We start from the raw sequence: 23,827 nt of genomic DNA, 5'->3' as shown, positions 1-23,827 counted from the left end.
TTTGTGAATGAGTCGTCTTTATGGATGAGATGGGTTTGAGTTCTGGAGCATTTCCGGAAATGATACAGAATATTTTGCTACCTAAGAATGATAGAAGAGGGAAAATGCAAGATGACCTAATTCTTGGTTCACTTGAAATTTTATGATGATGCATATTATTGCATCTGCAAGAATACGTGATTGATGCACCAACAATTTGGAATTTAAATCATATGCTGCAGTATGCAGACATAATTATTGTCGGAAATACAGCATTGTGTCTGATGCGGAAGGCGCGCGATGTTGAAATGGAGGAAAATTCGAGCCCAGACAAGCTCGATTTTGGTTCCAAGCTAGATTCGATAAAATTCGACATCAGGTCAGTGTTAAGTCGACATGGATCTGGATTTTCAGCTATTTCTGTACAGTGTGCATTCCGGGTGAATTCCATGCATGCAACATCCATCCTTAACATTGATTTTGAGAGCTTGCTGCTCCTAAATTCAATCATTTGCGATAATCAACATTCTATCTGAACTTAACTTCAACATCCATAAACAATAAAGCACAAGTGATTCTCTGGAAACTTCCAAAAACAACAAATTAAGCTTCAAATTAACTGAAATCATTAAATTGTCTAATTACAATTTTTCATGATCAAAAATTATTATTTACTCCCATTCTCATTATTATTTCGCACGTCCGGCCACCGACAACAACAAAAAGTGAATTTATGAATCACATTTATAACAAAATAAACAACAAAATTTACGGAAGAAATGGAACAAAATTCTATACTGCATGCATGATCGGCATTTTTTTACAATGCATGAAATTTCTCTTGAAATACGATATAGTAGTGCTAGGTAGAAGCTATAGTGTTGAAAAAGTGATGAGGCGACAAAACAAACATTGATGGGAAAACAATTAAGTGAGCAGTTTTCTTTATTAGTGACTAATGACTTGTTACTAATATTTAAATTTGTGATAAATTCATTTAAATTTGCATATCTGGTTATTGATCAGTTGGAGGTGATTTTAGAATTTTTTGTGCGATTTGTTGAATACTTGAGGATGAAATTGTGGAATTTATTGGGAATGGGCTTTGGAATTGAAGGAATTTTGGTTAAATTGACCTGATAGGTACACTGCGAAGATATGGACGATCATGTCCGCTCTCAGACCATGACTTTGACTTCAAATCATCTTAACTCTGACTCCAGGCCACGCGACTTTGGTTCCAGGCCAGATTATGTGAAATTCGGCCTCAGACTAGGGTCAAGTCAGTCTTGAAGTCTGGATTTAAGCCATTTATACCATCTGCTTTCCAGATTAGAAGATTCAGAACAAATCAAGTCCAAAATCCATCATATCAATTTAATAATTCCACATTGCAGTTCCTATCAAATCTCAAAACCACATTGAATATGCTTAAACATTTTTCTTCCTAGTCTGTTATACCCCTCAATCATCATTAAATTAATTCATATCACACAATGAAAAAGTTGATTGATCACCAATTTTATACTAATTTATGATGTGTATTCATGTCTTTGACTCCATTTGTCGATTAAAATAAAATCACTGTCATAGCTCATAAAGCTGAGGGTTCATTTATGAATGAAGAATTGATGGACTTTGCGGTCAAATTGAGATGTTTTGGAATTGAGATTCATTTGACTAGCTCCAGTTTAAGCAGAATGGAATCAATCTTCACCAGAGTTCGGCCAAGATCTGCAGGTCTGGATTTGTTGCATTTTAGATGCGCAGGACTGCAGTTTTTGGCAGTATCTTACTGTTCGTACAAGGCTGCAGATCTGCGGTTATTGTCTATAGTCGTGCAATTCTGGACGAGCCCTGATCCTCATCAAGTAACACAAAGGAGAGCAAAGAGTCCATATGGACTCCAAATCGACTCCAACTTCAGTGTAACTTCTAAATGGTTGCATAATGGACCTCGAGTCACTCGAATCAAAACCATAAAACCATTCGAATCTTTAATGGAAATTGCCAATTCCCTTCAAATTAAATCAACACATGCTGCCTATTGGCACACCCTGAATCAAATATATCACCTCAAACACATTTAGAATTATTGATGATCCAGGAAAGAAAAAAACACATTTAGAGAAAGAACAGATTGCAAGAAAATAATTAATGAGTTAATAAAAAATGCACTCGCAAAACTAAAAACTGCATAATGTGAAGGCTCAATTGAAAATTAATTTTTCAAAATATTTAAATTATTCTTATTTACATAACATTGAAAGTTTCATATCAGATGTTTGATGAGGTGCGTAAATCGAATAAGTAAATACAATATTATTGCTGTTAAGTATTGCAAACATGGAAAGTAATGTCGGGAAAAGAGTTTTTGTCAATTTTGTTGATTTATGAACTACAGGCATGAGGTTGTGCAATGTGAGTGATAAAGGGAGCTTAGTCAAGGTCGAGATAATGACTGTCAAAAATAGATATTGAGTCAATTTTGATGAATATGAACATTATTGGCTGAATGCCATGTTTTAAGTGTGATAAGGAAATAGTTTGGAGTCCATAGGGACGATTTGAGTCTAAGGAAGAGTTTTGCATACTTTTCTGTGTCATGGAACATCTTGCTGATAAGCCACGACCAAAATTGTAGGCAACATTTGGGTCGAGACAGTTTCAATGAATCTCGACTGCACACTAGTGTGCTGCGACACACAGTTTGGACCAAACTGTGCAAGTTAATCTACTAGATTAGTAGTAGGCAGCTTGTGTGCCGCCGAATTGTTTGGAAAATGCCATGAATCGTATGCCGTGTGAGGTTTCGGTCGAAGCCTGCCACCAAGGTGTGCCGTGTTAAAACAGATTGCCCATTATTATCCTAGCTTGGTAATAAAGTCATGAGGTGTCATGATGCATGTGACACACCAAGGTTTACTAACAGAATGATAGCAAAACGTAGAATCAACGCTATATCCATATATCCACTCAAAAATAGAGGAGTATAACCTTAAGTACATGGGGAAAACAATAGACATAAACTGATAATTCAGGAATTCCCATTCCTCATCATATGATAAATTTATGCATTATCTAGCCACACTTACTTCAATAATGACATTTGCACACATGTCATTCCCTTATCACCAATCACCACCTTTAATATTTGTCATAGACTTAAGTGAATAAACTGAATTCGTCATAAATGTGCGTGAATGTGGCAATATCCGCTAAATTGATAATGTCGGGAATTTAGTCATATCTATGAGTGTACTTCCAATTCTTTTATCAGGCTTATCAACTAATACACCCAGATACACAGCACATATCGCAAAAATATAATCGCTGTACTTAATTTTTAATTGGACTAGACCTTGACTAATGTCGCGTATATTTCAAGTTTTTGGCAAGTTTGGCTAACAACGCGTTCCTCATAAATATTTTATTGCTGTTAAATATTCAATTCGTTGTCGATGACAAACAATGAACTTTGAAGACGAAACAAATTATTTAATTTGATTGCATAACTCATGATTCGATCTCGACGCCGAACTTGACAGGCACAGTTGTCAAATTTGATGTTACATCGCATGTTTACATTATGTAGCATAGCCACATGCATATCGATGCATTCTTAATTATCTTCACGTTTCTTAAAAATCAACACGTGAACTTTAAAAGTTTAATACTTCAATGGAAGTGTCAGTAGTTAAATGATTGTTGTTGTTGTACGGGAATAATGCTTACAGCACATGACTTAATAACAACAATCACCGTTCGGTGTCATAGTGACTGAATGAGGGAAAATAGAGTTTGTTTATTTTGCTTAGCTACAAGTTAGACTTTAATGAATGAACTGATGACTGAATGGATGCATGAGTAAGCATACAACTTGAATGAGTTCTTTGAATTTTGTTAGAATTTAGTCGTGTGGCTTTGATTAAATCTAGAATATTTAAGTTAGATTGACTTTAGGTCATGATCTTTCCAATGTATTCTTGAATTATCTGATCTGTTGCATGTTATTCTTGGGAATCAAAACTTAATCAACAACCAAATCCTATTCTCAACCTTATATCCGTCAACAATTTCACTAAATCACGATTTTTCCTGTCTACTTCCAGATTTATCTTTCACAATACGGATATCTTAGTCCGAAAGCCAGAAATCCAACATCAGGTGGAAATCTTCTATCACAAGAATCGTGGAATAATGCAATAAGAGAATTTCAAGGCTTTGCTGGTCTTAATATAACCGGTAAGTAATAAAGCATTGCAAGTTTGTATTATATTAATTACTCATAAATCTCCAATCCCAACAGGTGAGCTTGATGATGATACAATCACAATGATGTCACTGCCAAGATGCGGTGTGAGAGATAAAGTCGGATTTGGTTCTGATTCACGATCAAAACGTTATGCACTACAGGGTAGTCGATGGAAAGTGAAAGCTTTAACATATAGAATATCCAAATATCCAAAACGTCTTAATAAAGATGATGTTGATAAGGAAATTGCAAAGGCATTTTCTGTATGGAGCGAATATACTGATCTCACATTTACTGCTAAGAAATCAAATCCAGTTCATATTGATATTAGGTAAGGTTTTGCGGATTTGTATACAGATGACTTTTTGTAACTAAGAATCACTTCCAATTCTATAGATTCGAAGTAAACGAGCATGGTGATGGTGATCCTTTCGATGGTCAAGGTGGAACTTTGGCTCACGCTTATTTCCCAGTATATGGTGGTGATGCTCATTTTGATGATGCTGAACAATGGACAATCAATAGTGGAAGAGGAACAAACCTTTTCCAAGTAGCTGGTGAGTAAAGATGCTTAATCTTGGCTTGGTCTGGATTATATCCGATATCCATAAGATATAAATGCCTAACTAACTATTTTCATCTCCAACAGCTCACGAATTTGGTCACAGTTTAGGATTAAGTCACTCAGATGTCAGAAGTGCACTTATGGCACCATTTTATCGTGGATATGATCCAGTTTTTAGATTAGATTCTGATGATATTCAGGTAATTATTAGTTATCTTATACTTTGAAGCTGAATTGCTGCTGAATTAAGCTGAATTAAAATTCAGCATCAAAAATGTAGTTCTCAATGTCTGCATAATCCAAAAACAACCTAAATTCATTCATTACATCTCCATCCACAGGGTATTCAAGCTTTATACGGAAAAAAATCATCAGGAAGTAGTGTCGGCTCAGGTTCAGGTAGTAAGCCAGCACCAGGTCCATCAGCCAAAACAACAAAACCACCATCAGTATTACCAAATGATGATGCTCTATGTCGAAATCCAAAGATTGATGCCATTTTTAATACGCCTGATGGAGCTACATATGCTCTTAAGGATGACAAGTATTATAGATTAACAGAGAATGCAATTGCGGACGGCTATCCAAAATTGATCTCAGATGGATGGGCTGGTTTGCCAAATAACATTGATGCTGCATTCACATATAAAAATGGAAAGACATACTTCTTTAAAGGATCTAAATATTGGAGATATAATGGACGAACATTGGATGGTGATTATCCAAAAGAGATCAGTGAAGGATTTACTGGAATACCTGATAATGTTGATGCTGCTATGGTATGGGGTGGAAATGGAAAGATTTACTTCTATAAAGGCAGTAAATTCTGGCGATTTGATCCACTCAAAAGACCACCAGTTAAGTCAACATATCCAAAACCAATCAGTAATTGGGAAGGCATTCCAGACGGCATTGATGCTGCACTTCAGTATACAAATGGATATACATACTTCTTTAAGGGTGATAAATACTACAGATTTAATGATAGAACATTCGCAGTAAGTTTTGAGTCAATTATACTCAAATTCTGAGTAAGTCTAGTGAACTTTGGCTAAATCCATCTCAATTTCTTACAGATTGATCAAGCAGATCCTCCATTCCCAAGACCAACGGCGCATTGGTGGTTCGGATGTAAGAATTCACCGTCACAGTTCTCAGGTAACATTGAGCTTCCGAAAGATGGAAGTGATGATGGTGTAGATCCACTTTATGATGCAGGTTAGTGAAAATACGACCAAAAATGTGAAATTTTAAAATGAAGTTAAAGATTGTTTATCAAAATATTGAAGATATCCTTCGTGAATTGTCCTTAAAAATGTTGTTACATTACATACTCATACTCAGTTCATTTACATTTGTCCTTATACACAAACATTTGAGACACATTTCCTTGAATTTGTTTATTTGGTGGGAAATTTGTCAATGGAAATTTTTTGAGTTGTTTTTGTCTGTCTTTAAAGTGATTTGGAGATGAATTTCTTTATATTCATCGCTGAATTGTGGACTAGACAAACACAAATGTTGAATTTTCATGAATTCTGTTTAATATCTTAAGCTATTTTTGTAATAAGAGCAGATATTCATGAATATTCATTGTTTGTGACACAACCAAAAATATTTTCTGAGAATTTCACACCAAAACACTTCCTCTTACATATCCTTCATGTGACAAAAGCATTTAACATGGTGATGGGTTTAGTGTCATAAGAATTAGATTTAAATTTTTTCCTAGAACTTATTGGATTGGAATAAATCATAATTTGAGAAAATATCAACGGTCGTTTAGTATTCAAATTATATTTTCAACAACAGTTATTCCATTTTCCCTTTTTCATAGTTGTTGACCCCTTTTTATAAATAATTCAGTCTGTTTTCTAATTTCAAACAATAAACATAGTCCTTAATTAAATCCGTAAAGGAAGTTCTTTAATTAATTTAATCAATAATTAAGTAAGTATTGTGATTTACTAATCCAAACAGAGTTAATTCAAATTGTTAATAAGAATATATCAAAAAGTTTGAAGAAAATTTGGAAACATTAAAATTTAATACTTGATGAAAGTGTCCCTGACTCTGATTTCCAATTCAATGAGTTCAACGATGAATCTTAAAATTGTATGAGCTTTTTGGAGCGTGGATAATGTGGAAAAATACTCAGAAATTTGAAAATTATTGGCTGAATTTGATGAAATTTTGGAATAATTTCAAATTCTTTGCAGTTTCCATGAAAACATCCTCAAAAAAGTGTCAAATCAAATTGTCTAATACAATAAATAGCTTAATTAGTTCTAATAAATAGACAGCCATGAAACAATAACAAATCAACTAACAATACTTAACCTTTAATCTTTGTCAACAAACTACAGTTTTGAAATTTAAAATGACATTAACATGCATCACATGACACATTGAACATATAAAGCAGTTTGATGAAAATTTCCTTCCTTTTCGTCTCCGCTCACTTTCTCATTTTTTAAACACATCGATCTGTCAATTAATCAAACTAATTAATTAAACTATTTTGTTAATTAACACCTGTTTACATGCTCTACAGTCAGCATCGTTCATTAACATTTTTAACAAATCTTTTATATTTAGGCATTTTTGATCTCGTTACAGATTAGGTAATGAACTTTTTAAATCTATCAAACTTCTTGATAGACTGTAAAAACTTGAAACTTATTGGTCGAATTTCACTAACTCGAGAAGATTTTTTTAAATGAAATTTCTCACTTTTTTATTTTGCAAAGTTATTTTTTGGTAGTAATAGTTATGTGCACATAGAACAATGCACAGATTTACTAATTCTAACTAGCTTTGAGTTATTTTTTTTCTATTTTTTGGAATTTTATACTAATTTTCATCTTAATTCACAAATATTATCACAATACAAAACTATTTTTGAATGAAATTGATTAGAATTTTATGATTTTTATGGAAAATTATTGAAATTTGAAGATGATTAGGTTTTGATAATGAAGAGATTGTGTGTAACTTGCAGCGGCTATGTCAGAGCTTGAAATTTACTCAGAATTTGTAAGGAAAAGTTGTTTTGACTTCATTTATAATTCGAGTAGATTTCGACCTCTGATTTATGAAGGTTTATTAGAGTCTCTACGCATGATTAAGTTTCAAATGGTCTAATTCAGTGTTTCATAAATTGTGTGTCACTTTCAGAGCTTGGAGTTGAGTTAACTCGCAAATTAAACAATTTAAGAATCACTAAACTAGATCCAGAGCATATCTCATTTTAAAAACATAAAAATTCTTCAAAATTTCAATTATTTTCATCTCATTCCTCCTTATTCTCTCTCTATTATGTAAATGCCTCCATACTTCATTGCACTTGTTAAGATTTGAGCAAAAATTATTTATATTTTCGGAAAATTTTATAAAATTGGAACTTGCACGACAGCACGACAAAAAGAAAATTTCTACAAGTTTAAATGCACCAATGCACGTTTATCACAGACAAAATTATGTCTAAGTTTATCAAAAGCATGCACATTTTCGCGACTTTTTATTCACAATTTATTCCATCATTAATTTTATTTATTTTTTTCTTTTTTACATGCTTTAAATTGTATTTATGTTGTGTGAATTTTATGCAATTTGTATTATAAAAAATCATCAAAAAAATATTGTGGAAAATGGATAAAAACTAGAAGAACACGACCCTCTTATCAACACAATTCTCACGTTATTTATTGGCAAATAAGTGGATTTAATGTTATTATAATTTAGGATATCTGTTGTTATGTGCAGCACGGCCAGCACCAAAAAAACATTACATTCAATATAAAAAATAATTCAATATCACGTAGCGTGTAGAAACGTACATAAGCAATACTGTTAGTCAAAAACAAAAAATAAGAATGGAAAAGTATGTCACAAAAAAGTTTTTTCACGAATTCAGGGTTGGAAAAGGGGATTTGTTAAGGATTTGGCAGGAGCTTTATTACAAATTTGAGCTTGTTTGTCAGTCAGATTATCTAAATATCTGGTATATAAGCTTTTTGGTGCTGAAAAGTTGTTATTTTTACATAAGCACTTGCTCTAGATTATTAAACAGCTTAGTATTTAGCATAAATGACCGTCATATTAACTTTTGAACTAGGGTTAGCTTTCTCTTGACGAAAGACACTATCCGAAAAGAACTAGTCGGTTAATTAATCACAAATTCGGTTCCGGACCGTTTTAATCAGAATTGTGCTTGATTCGTACTAAATTAGGCACCAAGTCAGAATCACGTCGAGTCTGATACCGGATCTTTGATCGATTAATCGATTTGTGCTATTCGGGTTCAATGGAAATAATATCTCACCTCTCCTTTTTCGAATCAAATCCACTGGAAATACAGCTCACAGTCTCCCTTTATAAAATTCAGACATTAATGTCGTCAAATAAGTTGGTCAGATCACACTATAAACTGTATGCCTCGAATTGAATGCTGTGGTTTGGCAAACTCTAACCAGTTACACTGTCATTTGTCCTGAGATTCATATATCTATCAAAGTTCCTGAATCTTTCAAATCTGAGAATTTTAAGTTTATCATATTCACACAATATTTTCAATTTGGGTGAATTTTATGACAACTTTCAAGACAATTCCTACAAAGACTTTGATTCTTCTCAGCTTTAAGTATAGCCCTGCCAGTTTCTGACAGTAAAACTTTTTCCAACCCAGAATTAATTATTTTTTTCACCTTCACAAAAAGAAAAATGTGCACTAAATAATAGATGACATTATAATTTTTTGGTAGCATGCTTGATTGACTCAACTTCTATCATTTTTTTTTTCTTTCTTTTTTTCTTACAGGCTCAAATAGTCTACAAAGTTAATTCATATTTTTTTTAATTAAAATAATTTTTTGCTATTGCATAAAAATTTTTCGAATTACTAAAAACACTCAAAACTTTATTATTATTATTTTTATAGATTATCTACTGCAACTATTCGGTAGAAAAACAAAAAATAAGCGAAATTAGAGACGAAAATTAATTTTTCGTAGTCCAAAATCCGAAATTGTTGTTTTGTTTATGTTGCATACTAATTAATGACGTGCACAGCATGGATTTTGCTTGCCCTCAATTAAATAATACAATTATCAATGAAAATATATAAAGCAAGAAGAATTGTCGTGTCAAAAAATAGAAAAATTTTATGTAAAATAGATCAAAAAAAAAAGAAAAACTTATTTTTATAACATCGAAGACTGGATGTCGAAAAACTTTGTTGTTGTAGAGTGCATTTAGACGAAACCTTTTTGTTGTGCTTTCTGTGCCTTCTGAAAATTTATGCTCATTTTTAGCTTCAAAGTGTATGTTTTTTATGTATTTGTTTACTTTATTTAGCTTTAAGAATGTTTATAGGAAAGATTGCTGGATGTTCTGGATGATTGAATTTTCCTGGAAAGCACATGGCTGAAAATCCGGTTCCAGACCGACTTGACTCTGGTTTGAGACCGAATTTTATTGAATCTAGCTTCGTGCAGAGTCACGTCCGATCGGCACATGTTAAAATGTTGCAATAACTTAAACAAGTCAGCCACTTGGCGAAAACAACCATATTTGCCAAGTTGCTGTCACTTGATCTCTAAATATACTGCCTTCGTTGAGGTCGTCGAGCAACATTTCAATATGGTCTCGATTGGCCGTGAGTTTCCCGGAGCTGATTTTTGGTCACTTCATGTCTTGTCGGGTTTTGATATAATTCTGAGTAGCGCAACGCAGTGGACAATGTATCCCAATGCCATAATGACGTGTCATAAACATGTGGTGATGCTTTATTGTTCACATTAAGTTGCTGTAACATTTTTATTAGATTTGCCAGAGTTTGCTACTCACGTATGTAGATAAAAATTCAATAAGTTAGCGGGACTCCATTAAGGAGGCGATTCCCCTGATTCCAAAAATACTGGAATCGGACCACCAGTGGAGTCGCCGTTTAGGTCTCTTAAATTCCTCCCAACTCCGAAATTCAATGATTCAGATATTCAGCAATTTTTCTGATCTCTTTTGTAATATATTTTTCAACTTAAAGTCACATATGTCTCTTGATTTATCACTTTAAGAATGTTCCCGAATTTGCAATTCATATAATTTGTCGTTCCTTGAATTGATTTTAATTTTACTGACGTATTATTTCTTATGAATATACAAATTTTATTTATATTACTTTATTATGACAAAGGAGATTGATGATTTGATAGAAATTTTGTAAAAAACGGTTGTTTTGAGTTTGAATTTTTTGCATCTTTTGTGAAACAAGTTTTGCATCTTTAGCGTTTTGCTGAAGTTTTTAGAACAAAATTTAAGGAAATTTAAGAATTTTTTGATTATTTCTTGTGTTCCTAGCTTTGATTGCATATTATTAAACGTTTAAGCAGTAAAGTAGCTTTTAAAATCAATCGCAAAGCAGCTTAAATATCAATTACAGAAATTTCTATCAAATTACAAACAATTTAAATCAAAAATCTTAACTAAACTTTAACTAATCCTCAATTTTCTTCATTCTTACAGATGACGATCGGATACCACATGACACAAAACTTACAGACAGTGGCGCTGCATCATCAAGCGCACTTCTAAGTGTTCTCATTCCCGCCATAACATTAACAATCTATAGACTATTGTGGCATTAAAGCAAAATAATTAAAGGCAACTAAAACAAAGTCTAGAATTTTTGTATTTAAAAAAGTTTTTATTTAGATTCTAGTGAATTCTAGTTAATAATTAATTGTTTTTGAGAACAACAAATCAGTATGACGATGAAAATCTATAAAATATTATTCATCGCGCAAAAAAAATCAAAGCTCAAAGCCCTTTTAATGCAACAATGTATTTTTTATTATAATATTTAAAAAAAAATTGAGAGATATTTATGAAAAAAAAAAAACTTGCAATAGAGACAAAGAGAGAATTAATTCCGAATATCAATTTACTAAGTTATTGGGATTTAGACAGGGTTGGTGATTGGATGACTGGAGTAGACTGTAGGTTGATGGTTGACATAACAACGTCTAAACTGGATGTGAATCACTGGATGTTGACATTTTCTTTCAAAATTCTCATCTGGATGTTGGAATTTCCGATTGATACAATTTAAAATGTTGCTACAACAGTTGCATGGTCATACTTAGTGTCATGTGACAGGCTACATTTCAATATGTGCTGATCATTAATCATGGATTAAGTTTATGATCTATAGTCATTAGATCTAAGCAGCGTCTATACTAAATTACATTACTAGTCACTAACTCAAATCAGCTCTACTGGATGTTATTCCAATTCCAATTTCCCAACCCTGACTATTCAATTGATGATTTAGCAAACAATTAGCGACGTGTTAGGAATGATAGCTTGAATGTAGGAAATGGATTTAGAGGTAATCGATCTGTTACTCATTAACACGTCAATGATCGTTGATATTTCACAATTTTTTTGCGTCTAAATTCCAATAATGTCGCTCTTATATCCAAAAAATATAATTTTAATTGCAAGCGATTATTTTGTTATAAAATTTTTGGCGATTGCGATGACATTACATCATTAATTTTGTGTATGTTGGTATCAAAACTTTATTTCTTGTCTTTCGTTTATATTAAGTGATAAGTTAATCGACTGTCCAGTGTCGCATTATGAATAATTAGTATAAATTCAAGGAATTTTACCATGAAAGGCGAAAATGTTTTTTAGTGGAATAAGTTCCAATAAATCTTTTTTTTATATTTTTTTATTATTATTTATCCAACGATGATGATTCCGCATAAAATTATATATAATTAAAATTGAACAAAAATGAGAAGTTTTATGTACGAAAGTTGACTGAACAAACAAATCTGAATCATCATTTTTAAGAAAACTAACTAATTAACTTGATATAAAACAGTGCCTTGATGTAAATATTTAATTTTTTCCCCTAAAAAGATCCTAAAATTCCCCAAATTTTTTTAAGTTATTTAAAATAATTTGCAAATAAAGGAAAAATGTCATTAAAAGTTCAATCTCTTCCTTGTTCATGTTTTTAACAATTTCACAATTTTTAAAAACGTGAATGAAATTTCTTCTATGAAGATCAGCAATATGAGGAAGAGATTAAACTTTTTGTGAACGAATCAATTTTAGCTTGTAATAATTTTTTTTAGCAAATGAAAAAAAAAATGTGATTCTAATAGACAAAAAAATACATGAAAAAGAATAAAACTGTCTTAATAATTCCAAGTATATTAATGTAATTAATTTCTCCTATTATGCAATATTTTTTTATGTGATTATTTAATTGGTTTCAAATTTTAAAATTATAACGGAAACTTAAAATTCAAAATTTTCTACTCCTGAGCTGAAATTCTTTTCAAATTTGAAAAGTTCGTTATGAATTTTAGCAATACTAGTAAGTAATTTTGAATTTTGAAAATCCGTTAAATTTTAACTGTTTAAATTTTGAATTTCTAAAATCCGTTAAATATTTAAATATCTTAGTTGATAGTTGGATAGTGAAGAAATAAATCTCATTTCAAATCTTTTAAGTAACAAAGCTATTTTATGTACAATTTTGAACATTTAATTCCATTAACTTCCCTAAAAAAAGCCTTAAATGATCGCATACCAAAATATTGCAATTTACCCTCCTATTTTTAATAATGTAAACTGAACAGAAATTCCCAATTTAATTCTGTAAAAAAGAATTTCTATTGTTTTTATACTTTTGAAAAAAAGAAAAAATCTACAAGATTATGTAAAAAAATTAATAAAAAATCCTAAAACTGAATTTAAATTTTATTTAATTTATTGACTTTTCAGGCCTAAATCCTCAGTAATCAATTTGCTTGAACATCTTCAGCTTGATTACTGATAATCACTGGTTCTATTGCTAAATCTAATGGACCGTCCAGTTCTATCTGAACATTTCCTTTTCCTGATAAACTCTCGGTGTTGACTTCTTTTTAAGCATCTCAAATAGCTCTGATGGCGTTTTGAAGGACTCATATAACAGGATGACTTTCCTCTTGTCATCAATTTTATATCTACAGTCTCTCCATGGCAGCACACCTCGAATTGGCTCTTCCTTAATTGCTCCTTTGGCGAATACGTATTTGTCCTTTGAGAACGGAACTTGACCTTCAAAAACTGCTGTGAATCTATTGAAATATACCTCATAAGTATGTAATTGGTCAGTCTCTATCATTTACTTACTCAGTTCCCTTCTTGTATATCCTCAATGGGAATCTGTATGCTGTAATTCTTAGCACAATGTTGATGACAACAAATCCGATCGCAAAATATACATAATCACTATCTGCCATCAAAATCTTTCCCGAAAGCATCTCGAATGGCTTCATTTCTATAAAATCAAGTAACATTAGTCTCATAGTTCTCTATTAAATCCAGTTCCTTACCTGTCGACACTTTTTCATGTCGGTTCTTGAATTTCACAATGATATATCCAGTAAACAGGATAGCCGACAGAGTTGTGATGTGATTGCATGCTGCTAAATAATATTCCATTGGTGCTTTATAGATTAATGACCATTCTGGATCTATTTTGTCTCTTAATTTGAACTTTTTCTCACTAACTCTTTTGCCTAAAAGAAAATTTCTTTTTTGGACTGTTATTAAGGTGGTCTTCACGTTGGTTGCACATCGTCTGGCTAGTATGCTCAGCATCCTAATTGATGATTAGTTATCTTATCTGAATCTTCGTGTATTTTAATAGATATTTGCAATAATTATATTTTCATGTGATTAAATAAAATTGTAAACAAAGTCAGTCGCGCTCACATGAAAAAAACTGTAACGGTTGAAAAATATTTAAAAATTTATCAGCTTAACGAAAGAAATTCAAAATTTAACGGTTTTTGAACGAAAAAGTTTAACCTCAAAACATGATAAAATAAATAATAATATACATTACGAAATTAAATAAATTAATTGAATTTTAAGCAAGTCACAAAGCCTACGGAATGTTTAAAAATATCCGGTTTGCGTTTAATTCAATAGCAGAATCAAATGTTATTCGAATCAATAAACTAAATAGAAGTATTTTATTACCAAATAGAATTTGTACAAATATTCACAGATGTAAGAAAACAGATCCATCGGCATTATCATATCTATTTAAGCCAGTTGAAATCAAGCCATCACAAGATGATATTAATGTCGGTGCAGAGATTACAGGAGTTTCAGTTGACAAATCTGAAATTATGAAAATTCTTAATAAATTTGCACAAAGACGAGAAGTCAGAATGTTATGCCTTGAAAATGGACTTGACAGTAAGTAAAATTAAATTAACATGATAAGGCGAAAATTATAATACATTCTATAACTTACAGACGTGCTACAACAACAAGCATTCGCAAGTTTTCGTCGATATTGTCGTGATACAGAAAATCTTCCAGTAGATCTGCATATTGTGTTTAGTGATATATTTCAAAGTGCTGGACATGTTGATGATATATTTCCATATTTTCTAAGACATGCAAAGCAAATTTTCCCACATCTTGACTGTATGGACGATTTAAAGAAGATTTCAGATTTAAGGGAACCAGCAAATTGGTATCCAGCAGCTAGGGCTATAAACAGGAAGATTGTCTTCCACGCAGGTCCAACAAATTCCGGAAAGACATATCATGCAATGGAGAGGTTTCTATCTGCCAAATCTGGTGTCTATTGTGGTCCATTAAAATTATTAGCAACAGAAGTTTATCATAAAAGTAATAAAAGAGGAACTCCATGCGATCTTGTGACTGGTGAGGAACGCAGCTATGCAATTAATTCAGATACTCCATCAGCACATGTTGCCTGCACCGTAGAAATGACTTCATTAACAATGCCATACGAAGTGGCAATTATTGATGAAATTCAGCAAATTAAAGATCCACAAAGAGGATGGGCATGGACAAGAGCATTCCTTGGACTGATTGCTGAAGAAATTCATGTTTGTGGTGAAGCTGGATCTTTTGAATTGCTTAAAAGAATATGTGAAACGACCGGAGAGGAACTAGAAGTGCGACATTATAAAAGACTTACAGAATTGACTGTCGAAAAAAAGGCACTAACATCACTAAGTAATGTACAGCCGGGAGACTGCATTGTATGCTTTAGTAAGAATGACATTTACACAGTATCAAAGGAAATTGAAGCGAGAGGAAAGGAAGTGGCAGTCATTTATGGAACTTTACCGCCGGGCACAAAATTAGCACAAGCAGCCAAATTTAATGATCCAAATAATAGCTGTAAAGTTATGGTAGCAACAGATGCCATTGGCATGGGATTAAATTTAAGTATACGTCGAATTATTTTTTATTCACTCATAAAACCGTCAATGAATGAAAAAGGCGAACGTGAAATGGACACAATTTCTGTATCATCAGCATTACAAATTGCTGGACGTGCTGGACGATATGGAACTCAATGGGAAGAAGGATTTGTGACTACATTTAGACCTGAAGATTTGCAGACCTTAACCGGACTGATGAAAAAGAGTCCTGAGCCATTGACACAAGCTGGACTTCATCCAACTGCTGATCAAATTGAACTTTATGCTTATCATTTGCCGAATTCTACTTTGAGTAATTTAATGGTGAGTTTTGGTGAATTTTTGAATTTGAATGGTTTTAGGAGACATTTGAATGGTTTTGAAATCGATTTGAAATTGGAAGGTTTTGAAAACTGAAAGAATTTGCAGGGTTTTAGGACATTTAATGGGGATTTGTACTGCTCTGACAAATTCTATGATTTTCAAATATTTTTTAACGGTTTTTTTTTTCGATTTCATTCCAGGACATTTTCGTGACAATGAGTACAGTCGATGAAGGTTTATACTTCATGTGTAATACAGAAGACTTTAAATTCTTAGCGGAAATGATACAGCATGTGCCACTTGCATTACGAGCTCGATACATATTTTGCTGTGCACCAATAAATAGAAAAATGCCATTCGTGTGTTCAATGTTCTTGAAGGTAATTTATGGACATTAATGGATCTTGTACAGCATATTTAAATGCCATATTTTATATTTCCAGTTCGCTAGACAATACAGTCGTAATGAACCAATTACATTTAACTGGCTGTGTACGCAAGTTGGCTGGCCATTTTCATTGCCTCGAACAATCCTTGATTTAGTCCATTTGGAAGCAGTTTTTGATGTCCTGGATCTTTATTTGTGGCTGAGTTATCGATTTATTGACGTTTTTCCAGAAGCCAATTTAGTTCGTGACATTCAGAAGGAATTGGATGAGATTATTCAGCAAGGAGTCATTCAGATCACAAAGTTGCTGCAGAATTCAGAGTCTGCAATATCATCGAATCAGCCTGACGAAGATTCATTTGTTTTGAGCCAAAATAAGGAACATGCTATTAGAGGTAAGTTTACATCTTCTCCTACTAAATCCATCTCTAAATCTGAGTTTCTTTCAGATAACAAATTTTCAAGTCCACTACGAGGACGTCTGACTGAGAGGCTTCTTGCTCAAGGACTTTTAACTCCAGCTATGCTACAAGAACTAAAGAAGGAATGGAATGCGAATAATGAGAAAAATTCAAGTCACAGTGATGATGATGACGATTCGCCGTTTTCAAAAAAGCATCGACGAAGAAAATTTAAGAAGTTTTAGGAATTTAGTTAATCGCTGTCTAGAATATGAGAATTTTTATAATGAAATAAACAGTTACATGAAATTCTATGTAATTTATTAAAATGAAGCCAGATTTAGTTGAGTTTTACACAAAGTTCAGTTCCAGGATATTCAGGCAAGTCCATTTGATATTTTTGAGAAAGACGTGGTGGCACAAAACGACCTAAACAAGGATTAAAAATTTAACGGTTATTCAATATTCAAAATATAACGGTCAATTAAGATTTGAAAAATTCGTCAAAAACATAAAATTCAAATAAAAAATGTCAGTTAGCTTTGCATAAATATTACCTCCTAAATAATGAACGCCATTAAAATTCTTCGCACAAAGTTTTGGAGCAGTTAAGGAAATCAGCATGTAAGGTTTAATTGCATCGCCTTCACCAGGTCCATTTTCAACATTCCAACCGCTAGGAATATCAATACAGCATACAGGACTTTTTGATTCGCACATCAACTTCATTACATCCGTAAAAGTATCTCGAACTGGTGGCTTGAAGCTGAATCCGAACAAACCATCAGCAATGAATCTGTATTTTGAGGAAGCTTCAACAGTTGGGCAAGAATCAATGAATGGAATATCCATCAATTCACATTGCTTGACTAAATTGTTGTATAATGGCTTATCAACTCGCTTTGGATAGTAGACTGATGGCTTGAACTTCATGAGTGATAAATGTCTTGCAAGAACAAGTCCATCTCCGCCTGTAAGTAGCAAAATGCATGTAGTTTCAGTGAATGTTGAGCAATGATGAACAAGCTTTACCATTATTTCCAGGTCCAACAACAATCAATGCTTCTCTTTTATCCTCATCACTCTTAATTGGAAATTCCTTTGCAATAGCATGTGCACATGATAATCCAGCTAGTTCCATCAACTGATCGACTGTAATTGAGAAATATTCAGATTAAGAGCCACAAAACCTCAAGTATTATCAAAACTTACCAGAAAATTTATATTCATTGAACAACTCCAAATCCACATTTATTGCCTGATCTTGTGTTAAGTACTTCATCGTGGAAAGTTTGTGAATATTTTGTTTTAAAATCTGTGTTTTAACTACTCTAAAATTATTTAAATATTTTAATAACATTTACAAGACCTTCAAAAAGCCGAATAACAAATCAAAAGTTGTATAGCTGTGCTAATTAATGAGTTATGGACGCATTAAAAACAAGTAAGTACAAAAATTATTTTGAAGGGGTTTTGTTTACGTTTTTAACGAATTTTTGAAATTTGAACAAATATTTAATCCAATATCAATGATGTGAGTTATTTAAGATGGATTATTTGGGTTAATTATGGATTATTATTGACTTATTTACTGTAAAACTGTAACAGAAGTTAGTTCTATGATGAACAAACGATCCGTATTGCTATAAAAATAGAGTAATTCGGACAAACTGAATAAACATTTTATTCGGAATTTAAGTGCAAAAAACATATGATTGAGAGAAATCTGTGAGTGTATTGGTGACACGTGAAAAACAATGGATTGTTTTGAAAATATTAAATTAAACTTTTTAAGTGGAATTGCTGTGAAACATATTGACTTTAAAGTAAATATCGATAGTTAATTAATCTAATTACCATAAAATCATAAAATGTCATTGCATTTAACAGGATATATTGACGAATTTAGAATGGAATGACCAAGAAAGTTTAATAGAAGCAACAATTTTACATGAAAGGAACTTAAAATACCCACTAAGAAAGGACTATCAAATAGCATTTATTAAGCACATTATACATCAATTAGAATTAAATGGAGTTGCTGAAATTCACGATAAATTTTATGAAGTTCTCGGTGAAAAAATCAAGGAAATTGATTCCGAGTTCTCTTATAAGCATTTTAATGTTATTGGAAGTGAATTTATCAGTTTGAAAGAGTCGAATAGTTTTATCAGAGATGGCACTACTGGTCTTAAACTGTGGCCTGCTGCTGTGACATTAAGCAACTATATAATTAGCAATCCTGATGAATTTAATGACAAATCTATACTTGAACTTGGTTCTGGATGTACTGGATTAGTTGGACTAGCACTCCTGAAATCCAGCAAATGCAAACAAATCTTTCTATCTGATTGCCATGATACAGTTGTCAACAACTTGATAGAAAATATAAATTTAAATCTCGAAAAATATAATATTGAAAATCTTGAATCATCTTTACTGATTAGACAGCATTTATACATAAACAACTCTTGTGAAATGGGAATATTGAATTTACCGTGGGAGGAGATCAACGACAATCAAGACGAACTTGTCGAAAAATGTAAAATTAATATGATTCTTGCTGCAGATATCGTCTATGACTCTTCAATTTTTGAAGCACTTGTGAGCTGCTTAAAAATCATTTTCAAAATTTATTGCGATTCATCTTTGCAGTTTATTTTATCACAAACAATAAGAAATCAGGAGACGTTTGATGAATTTTGTGAGCTTTTGAAGACAAATCTATTTGATGTTGCTGAGTTGTCAATTGAGAATGTTGAACGTAAAATTCCATTTGTAAATGAACCATTAAATGATGTGAAGATGTTTAGAATCTGTTACAATAAATGACAAATTCGGTCCGAGTGATCGCCTGTCTAGGGTTAAAATTGCTGGATTTAATGTAAAAGTCATCGAAATAGAGCTAATTAGAGGTATGTGTGCGTATGTATGATCCCGAGAGTATTGCTGAAACCGAGATATTAGGAATCCATTACTAAGCCAATAAAGCATCTCGCGGAAACTCAAAATTCACAAGTTATGGTCCTTGAACAAAGCAACATAAATCTGCAATGATTATTGCACGGTTCATTTGTTATTATTTCGGGGATTGTAGCAATTAATTCTGATATTTCACCCCATACCTTCATCCCAATATTTCCACAACAATTGCATTATTCAGAGCAAAACATAATTTAAAAGCAATTAGTTTATTTCACAATTCAAAAAAAGAAAAAAGCTTTCATAAAAACGAATTTTAAAAGCAATCCTAATGCTTTCCGCCACTTACATTAAATAAATTATACTGCACTCAGAGAAAATCCTTTATTTCAATACACAAATACAATTTTTTTTTTATTTAGCATAAATTTTATACAAATTTTATTTACTTTTCAATAATTTTACATATATGAAAATTCAATTTCACGTTCGAGTTTTTTTATATTTTTTTATTTCTCATTCAGTTCATTCGAATTAAATTGAATATATATACAATATAGATTGGAACGGAAGAAGTGGGAGATATAGAGGAAGATATGCAGGATTTATTGATGCAGCCAATTTTCAGTTTTAAAAAATATTCGTTGAATTGTATTCGCATCCTCTCGTTTTTTTTTCTTTCCAATTTGCAAACATATCATATTTTATGTACGGGTGGAGCTGTGGGATGAGATGTAGAATATCCAGTGGTACTTTCCACACAATAGAGCTTCCTATATTCTTGGATTAGCAATAAAAGCTTTTTTCTACGCTTCTGATGGAAATAAATTTAAGAGTACCTGGAAAAAAAAATTTATTCTTCGGTTGCTGTTGGGATGAAATAGCAAAAAAACTGTGGATTCTTTGGATCTTTAAAAATTGTATATTGCGTTCTATATGTGGAAAAAAATAAGAATCATGTGAAAGAGCATTTCGTATTGATTTTTATTTGCTGTAGCAATTCTTTGGTATTATAATGTTTGTTTGTGTAGATTTGTGCAAATATTCACTCGATATGAAAAATTGTTAATAAAAATTTCAATGGTTTAGGATGTTTTTAGTGCTAGATTTGTATTGGATATTGATGGATTTATAAAAATTCATGCGATTTTGAGGTTATAATTGTTAAATTTTAATTTATAGGTCAGGATTAGAGGATTTTTTGCTTAAAAGCTTTAGAAATTGAAGAATTTAGGGTATCTAAAGCTGAGTAATGTTCAACAAATATAATTTTAAGTCAAATTTGTGAGGATTAGCTACTAAAATGATGCGTCGGATAACAGTCATCATTGCTAACCATTCCTTGGGGATCAGCTAGGGCTTGTCAGAGATCCGAGCTGAATCGGTCCATTGCCCAATAGGGATGTTACTACGCTCTGCTCTTCGTATATGCTATTTAGCAATATCTATAATTACTATCCAAAAATCAACACAAAATACCACACATTTTCGACATGACATTCGATCTTTTAATACATTCTCCGTTCAAAACACCGTAAATAGGACTAAAAGTCATCATCGACCTCTTACTACGGTCAAATTCAACAATTTTCAAGCATTTTAAAAAAAGATTTCCACATTTTTGATCTTGAAAATTAGATTCAAAGACTAATCAATTCTCGGAATGAAACTACCCAGCAGAAAAAGGGATGGAAAAAATTATATCTACAATTGAGCACCAAAGAAGGTCGGATGAAAAATTATGTTAGGGCTATAAGCATAATCTCGTTTGTATTTCCGAAAAATTTGATCTATTGTTACATAAAATGGTACCTTTGGCAAAAAATTCATATTTTTATTGAAGGTTAATTCATCCGGAGTATAATTCAATCAACCATTTGAAGGCTTCATCGAAGGCATACTCAAGGACTTTAGTCCTTTGATATTAAATTGTGCTTCATTTGAAGGCATTCCCTTTGATGTATAAAATATTTTCATTGGTTAGCGGAACCTTAATCAATCGAAATGTGGCGTATATCCAATGCTATACAATTCCACAATTTTCAATGTCAATAGTAAAGCTTAAAAGCTGTTTTAATAATTTAGTGGTTTCGATGCACATTTCTGTCATTAATTATTTCGTATGTTTTCAATTCGATTTTATTACGGATTGAATTCATAAAAAATAGAATTAGTTCGCTTTACTGATATGGAAAATGCTTGAAAATGTGGTTGTGTAAATTTGATGAAAATTGGAATGTGGAAACTAATGTTGGAGTTTAGACAATATTGGCGGGAAAATTGTAATTGTTACAGCACTTTATAGCCACATATATTTTAGAATTGAAGTCGAACAGATTTGTTTATGTAATTGATTGTATTCGTCTTTTTTATGTATTCTACCATAGGCAGTAAACTGCGACGTTTGAGTACCAATGGCAGGTATCTCTGGCAAAATGACGGCCACTTTTAGAAGATCTCATTGGTCACCTGACTATATGTATGTTCCAATGCCACAGTGCATCTAATATCAAATTTTGTCATAAATAGCCATGAAGACAGTGATCTGAGTGACTCTACGTCTTTCCGTCAACGATGTATCTTAGTAGGGTGTAAGACATTTATCCACTGACAATTTGTCTATATTTGTTTTTGTAGGTAACCCATCCTGATACATTGTGGTTCTTGAGTTGTAGATTGTCCTTCTACTATATTTATAAGTTAGAAACCTTTGATTGACATTAGTATGTATGGGTTCTTATTTGACACACAATATCCCAGGATAGTTCCGCAGTATTGCATAGTATAGGTTCCTGAGACCGAGATCAAGATTTTCCAGTCTCCGTAGATCTCGAAGAATTCCCTTGAAATCTCAGTATCGATTCCGATCTTGATCTCGACCTTGATAATTCGTTGATACCAGATGAGTCATTTTAGAAGAAGCATAACTCTAAAAATTGGTCTCAAACCTTTTAAACCTTTCAAATTGTTCGATATTTAAGTGTGAAATCTCAAAAAATAAGCTCAATACATATTCCCTATTAAAATTCCCAATAACATAATCAACCTTAGTGCAAAAATATTTCTATTAACCTTCACTGTTAATTATACTTACAACCATAAACGCAGTTGTGCTCTCAGTACAGAGAGGAAGTTTAATCTCCTTCAAAAAAATAGTTAATAAAAAGAGATTTTTCTGAGAATAAAATTCAGCAACAATTTCTCAATTTAGAAACAATATGATCTAAAATTCATAATACAATGTACTACATTGTTTAGAAACATGCAGCACTAAACGCATTTACATCATACAAATCATCATCATAGCTATTTAAAGCACATAAAAGAAATGTTTAATAAAAAAAACTCTTTTTTTTCATTCATGTCATGCAGTAAAAACAACTCCAACGAACTAATTGATTCAACACAGTCGGCAAATAAGCAAGTATCGAGCATGAGTTGAGTAGTTCAATTCAGTTTACTTACGATCGTTATTGAGAAAAGTAAAGACTTTAAAATATAATAATAGTGTTGACAGAATTATTTTTTTTTCAATTTCAAAACTTCAACATAATTCAATTCACTTCAATTCTGATTGAAGGAACATCGTAGTGATAATATTAAGTAAGATGAGAAATTGTGTTGTTGTCTGTAGAACTGCTTCGTTCCCTCAATATACAGAAAGAAAACATAGATAAGAAGAGGGGAATGAAGCACAAAAAAGTATGGAATTGAAGTCAAGTGAATAATTTAAAT

The 23,827-nt window shown here is 32.0% G+C and overlaps 5 protein-coding genes across 13 annotated transcripts in view; 3 read left to right on the top strand and 2 right to left on the bottom strand.

The window, feature by feature from the left end:
* The window catches only part of Mmp1 (Matrix metalloproteinase 1), a 39,496-nt gene extending 26,350 nt beyond the window's left edge, over positions 1-13,146 (top strand). For 2 of the 8 annotated variants that reach the window (XM_070642073.1, XM_070642074.1), the window contains exons 3-9: positions 4,092-4,224; positions 4,289-4,565; positions 4,631-4,791; positions 4,884-4,999; positions 5,141-5,797; positions 5,876-6,017; positions 11,322-13,126. In XM_070642073.1, the coding sequence (XP_070498174.1) occupies positions 4,092-4,224; positions 4,289-4,565; positions 4,631-4,791; positions 4,884-4,999; positions 5,141-5,797; positions 5,876-6,017; positions 11,322-11,443 (1,608 nt within the window). In that variant the 3' untranslated portion in view covers positions 11,444-13,126. Of the gene's footprint in view, positions 1-4,091; positions 4,225-4,288; positions 4,566-4,630; positions 4,792-4,883; positions 5,000-5,140; positions 5,798-5,875; positions 6,018-8,464; positions 8,993-9,618; positions 10,121-11,321 lie in introns of those variants that run through there. The other 6 variants (XR_011544550.1, XR_011544549.1, XR_011544548.1 and 3 more) reach the window with 6 other exon arrangements.
* Positions 13,147-13,565: 419 nt separating this feature from the next.
* LOC139091848 (uncharacterized) lies at positions 13,566-14,573 on the bottom strand. The gene is made up of 3 exons (XM_070642078.1): positions 14,198-14,573; positions 13,995-14,142; positions 13,566-13,939 (listed from the first exon to the last, which is right to left on the bottom strand). Exons 1-3 carry the CDS (start codon positions 14,463-14,465, stop codon positions 13,696-13,698), a joined length of 660 nt encoding a protein of 219 aa, XP_070498179.1. The 5' UTR covers positions 14,466-14,573; the 3' UTR covers positions 13,566-13,695.
* Positions 14,574-14,746: 173 nt separating this feature from the next.
* On the top strand, positions 14,747-17,484 carry Suv3 (Suv3 helicase). The gene is made up of 5 exons (XM_070642072.1): positions 14,747-15,071; positions 15,132-16,381; positions 16,582-16,761; positions 16,825-17,164; positions 17,219-17,484. The coding sequence occupies exons 1-5, from the start codon at positions 14,762-14,764 to the stop codon at positions 17,413-17,415; spliced, it is 2,277 nt and encodes a 758-aa protein (XP_070498173.1). The 5' UTR covers positions 14,747-14,761; the 3' UTR covers positions 17,416-17,484.
* On the bottom strand, positions 17,475-18,565 carry Naxe (NAD(P)HX epimerase). The gene is made up of 4 exons (XM_070642077.1): positions 18,383-18,565; positions 18,203-18,322; positions 17,728-18,141; positions 17,475-17,599 (listed from the first exon to the last, which is right to left on the bottom strand). Exons 1-4 carry the CDS (start codon positions 18,528-18,530, stop codon positions 17,511-17,513), a joined length of 771 nt encoding a protein of 256 aa, XP_070498178.1. The 5' UTR covers positions 18,531-18,565; the 3' UTR covers positions 17,475-17,510.
* Positions 18,566-18,897: 332 nt separating this feature from the next.
* Positions 18,898-20,079, top strand: LOC139091912 (protein-lysine N-methyltransferase EEF2KMT). Of its 2 annotated transcripts, XM_070642161.1 has the most exons (3): positions 18,898-18,996; positions 19,061-19,774; positions 19,849-20,010. In XM_070642161.1, the coding sequence occupies exons 1-3, from the start codon at positions 18,928-18,930 to the stop codon at positions 19,864-19,866; spliced, it is 801 nt and encodes a 266-aa protein (XP_070498262.1). In that variant the 5' UTR covers positions 18,898-18,927; the 3' UTR covers positions 19,867-20,010. The 2 variants fall into 2 exon arrangements, with proteins under 2 accessions (XP_070498262.1, XP_070498261.1); XM_070642160.1 differs by having other exon boundaries at positions 19,061-20,079.
* Positions 20,080-23,827: the final 3,748 nt, after the last annotated feature.

This window comes from Chironomus tepperi, unplaced genomic scaffold (assembly GCF_022539635.2).
Source record: "Chironomus tepperi strain 1889 unplaced genomic scaffold, CSIRO-AGI_Ctep_v1 contig_262, whole genome shotgun sequence".
NCBI lineage: Eukaryota > Metazoa > Arthropoda > Insecta > Diptera > Chironomidae > Chironomus > Chironomus tepperi.
This window is presented reverse-complemented; position numbering and strand designations above follow the sequence as displayed.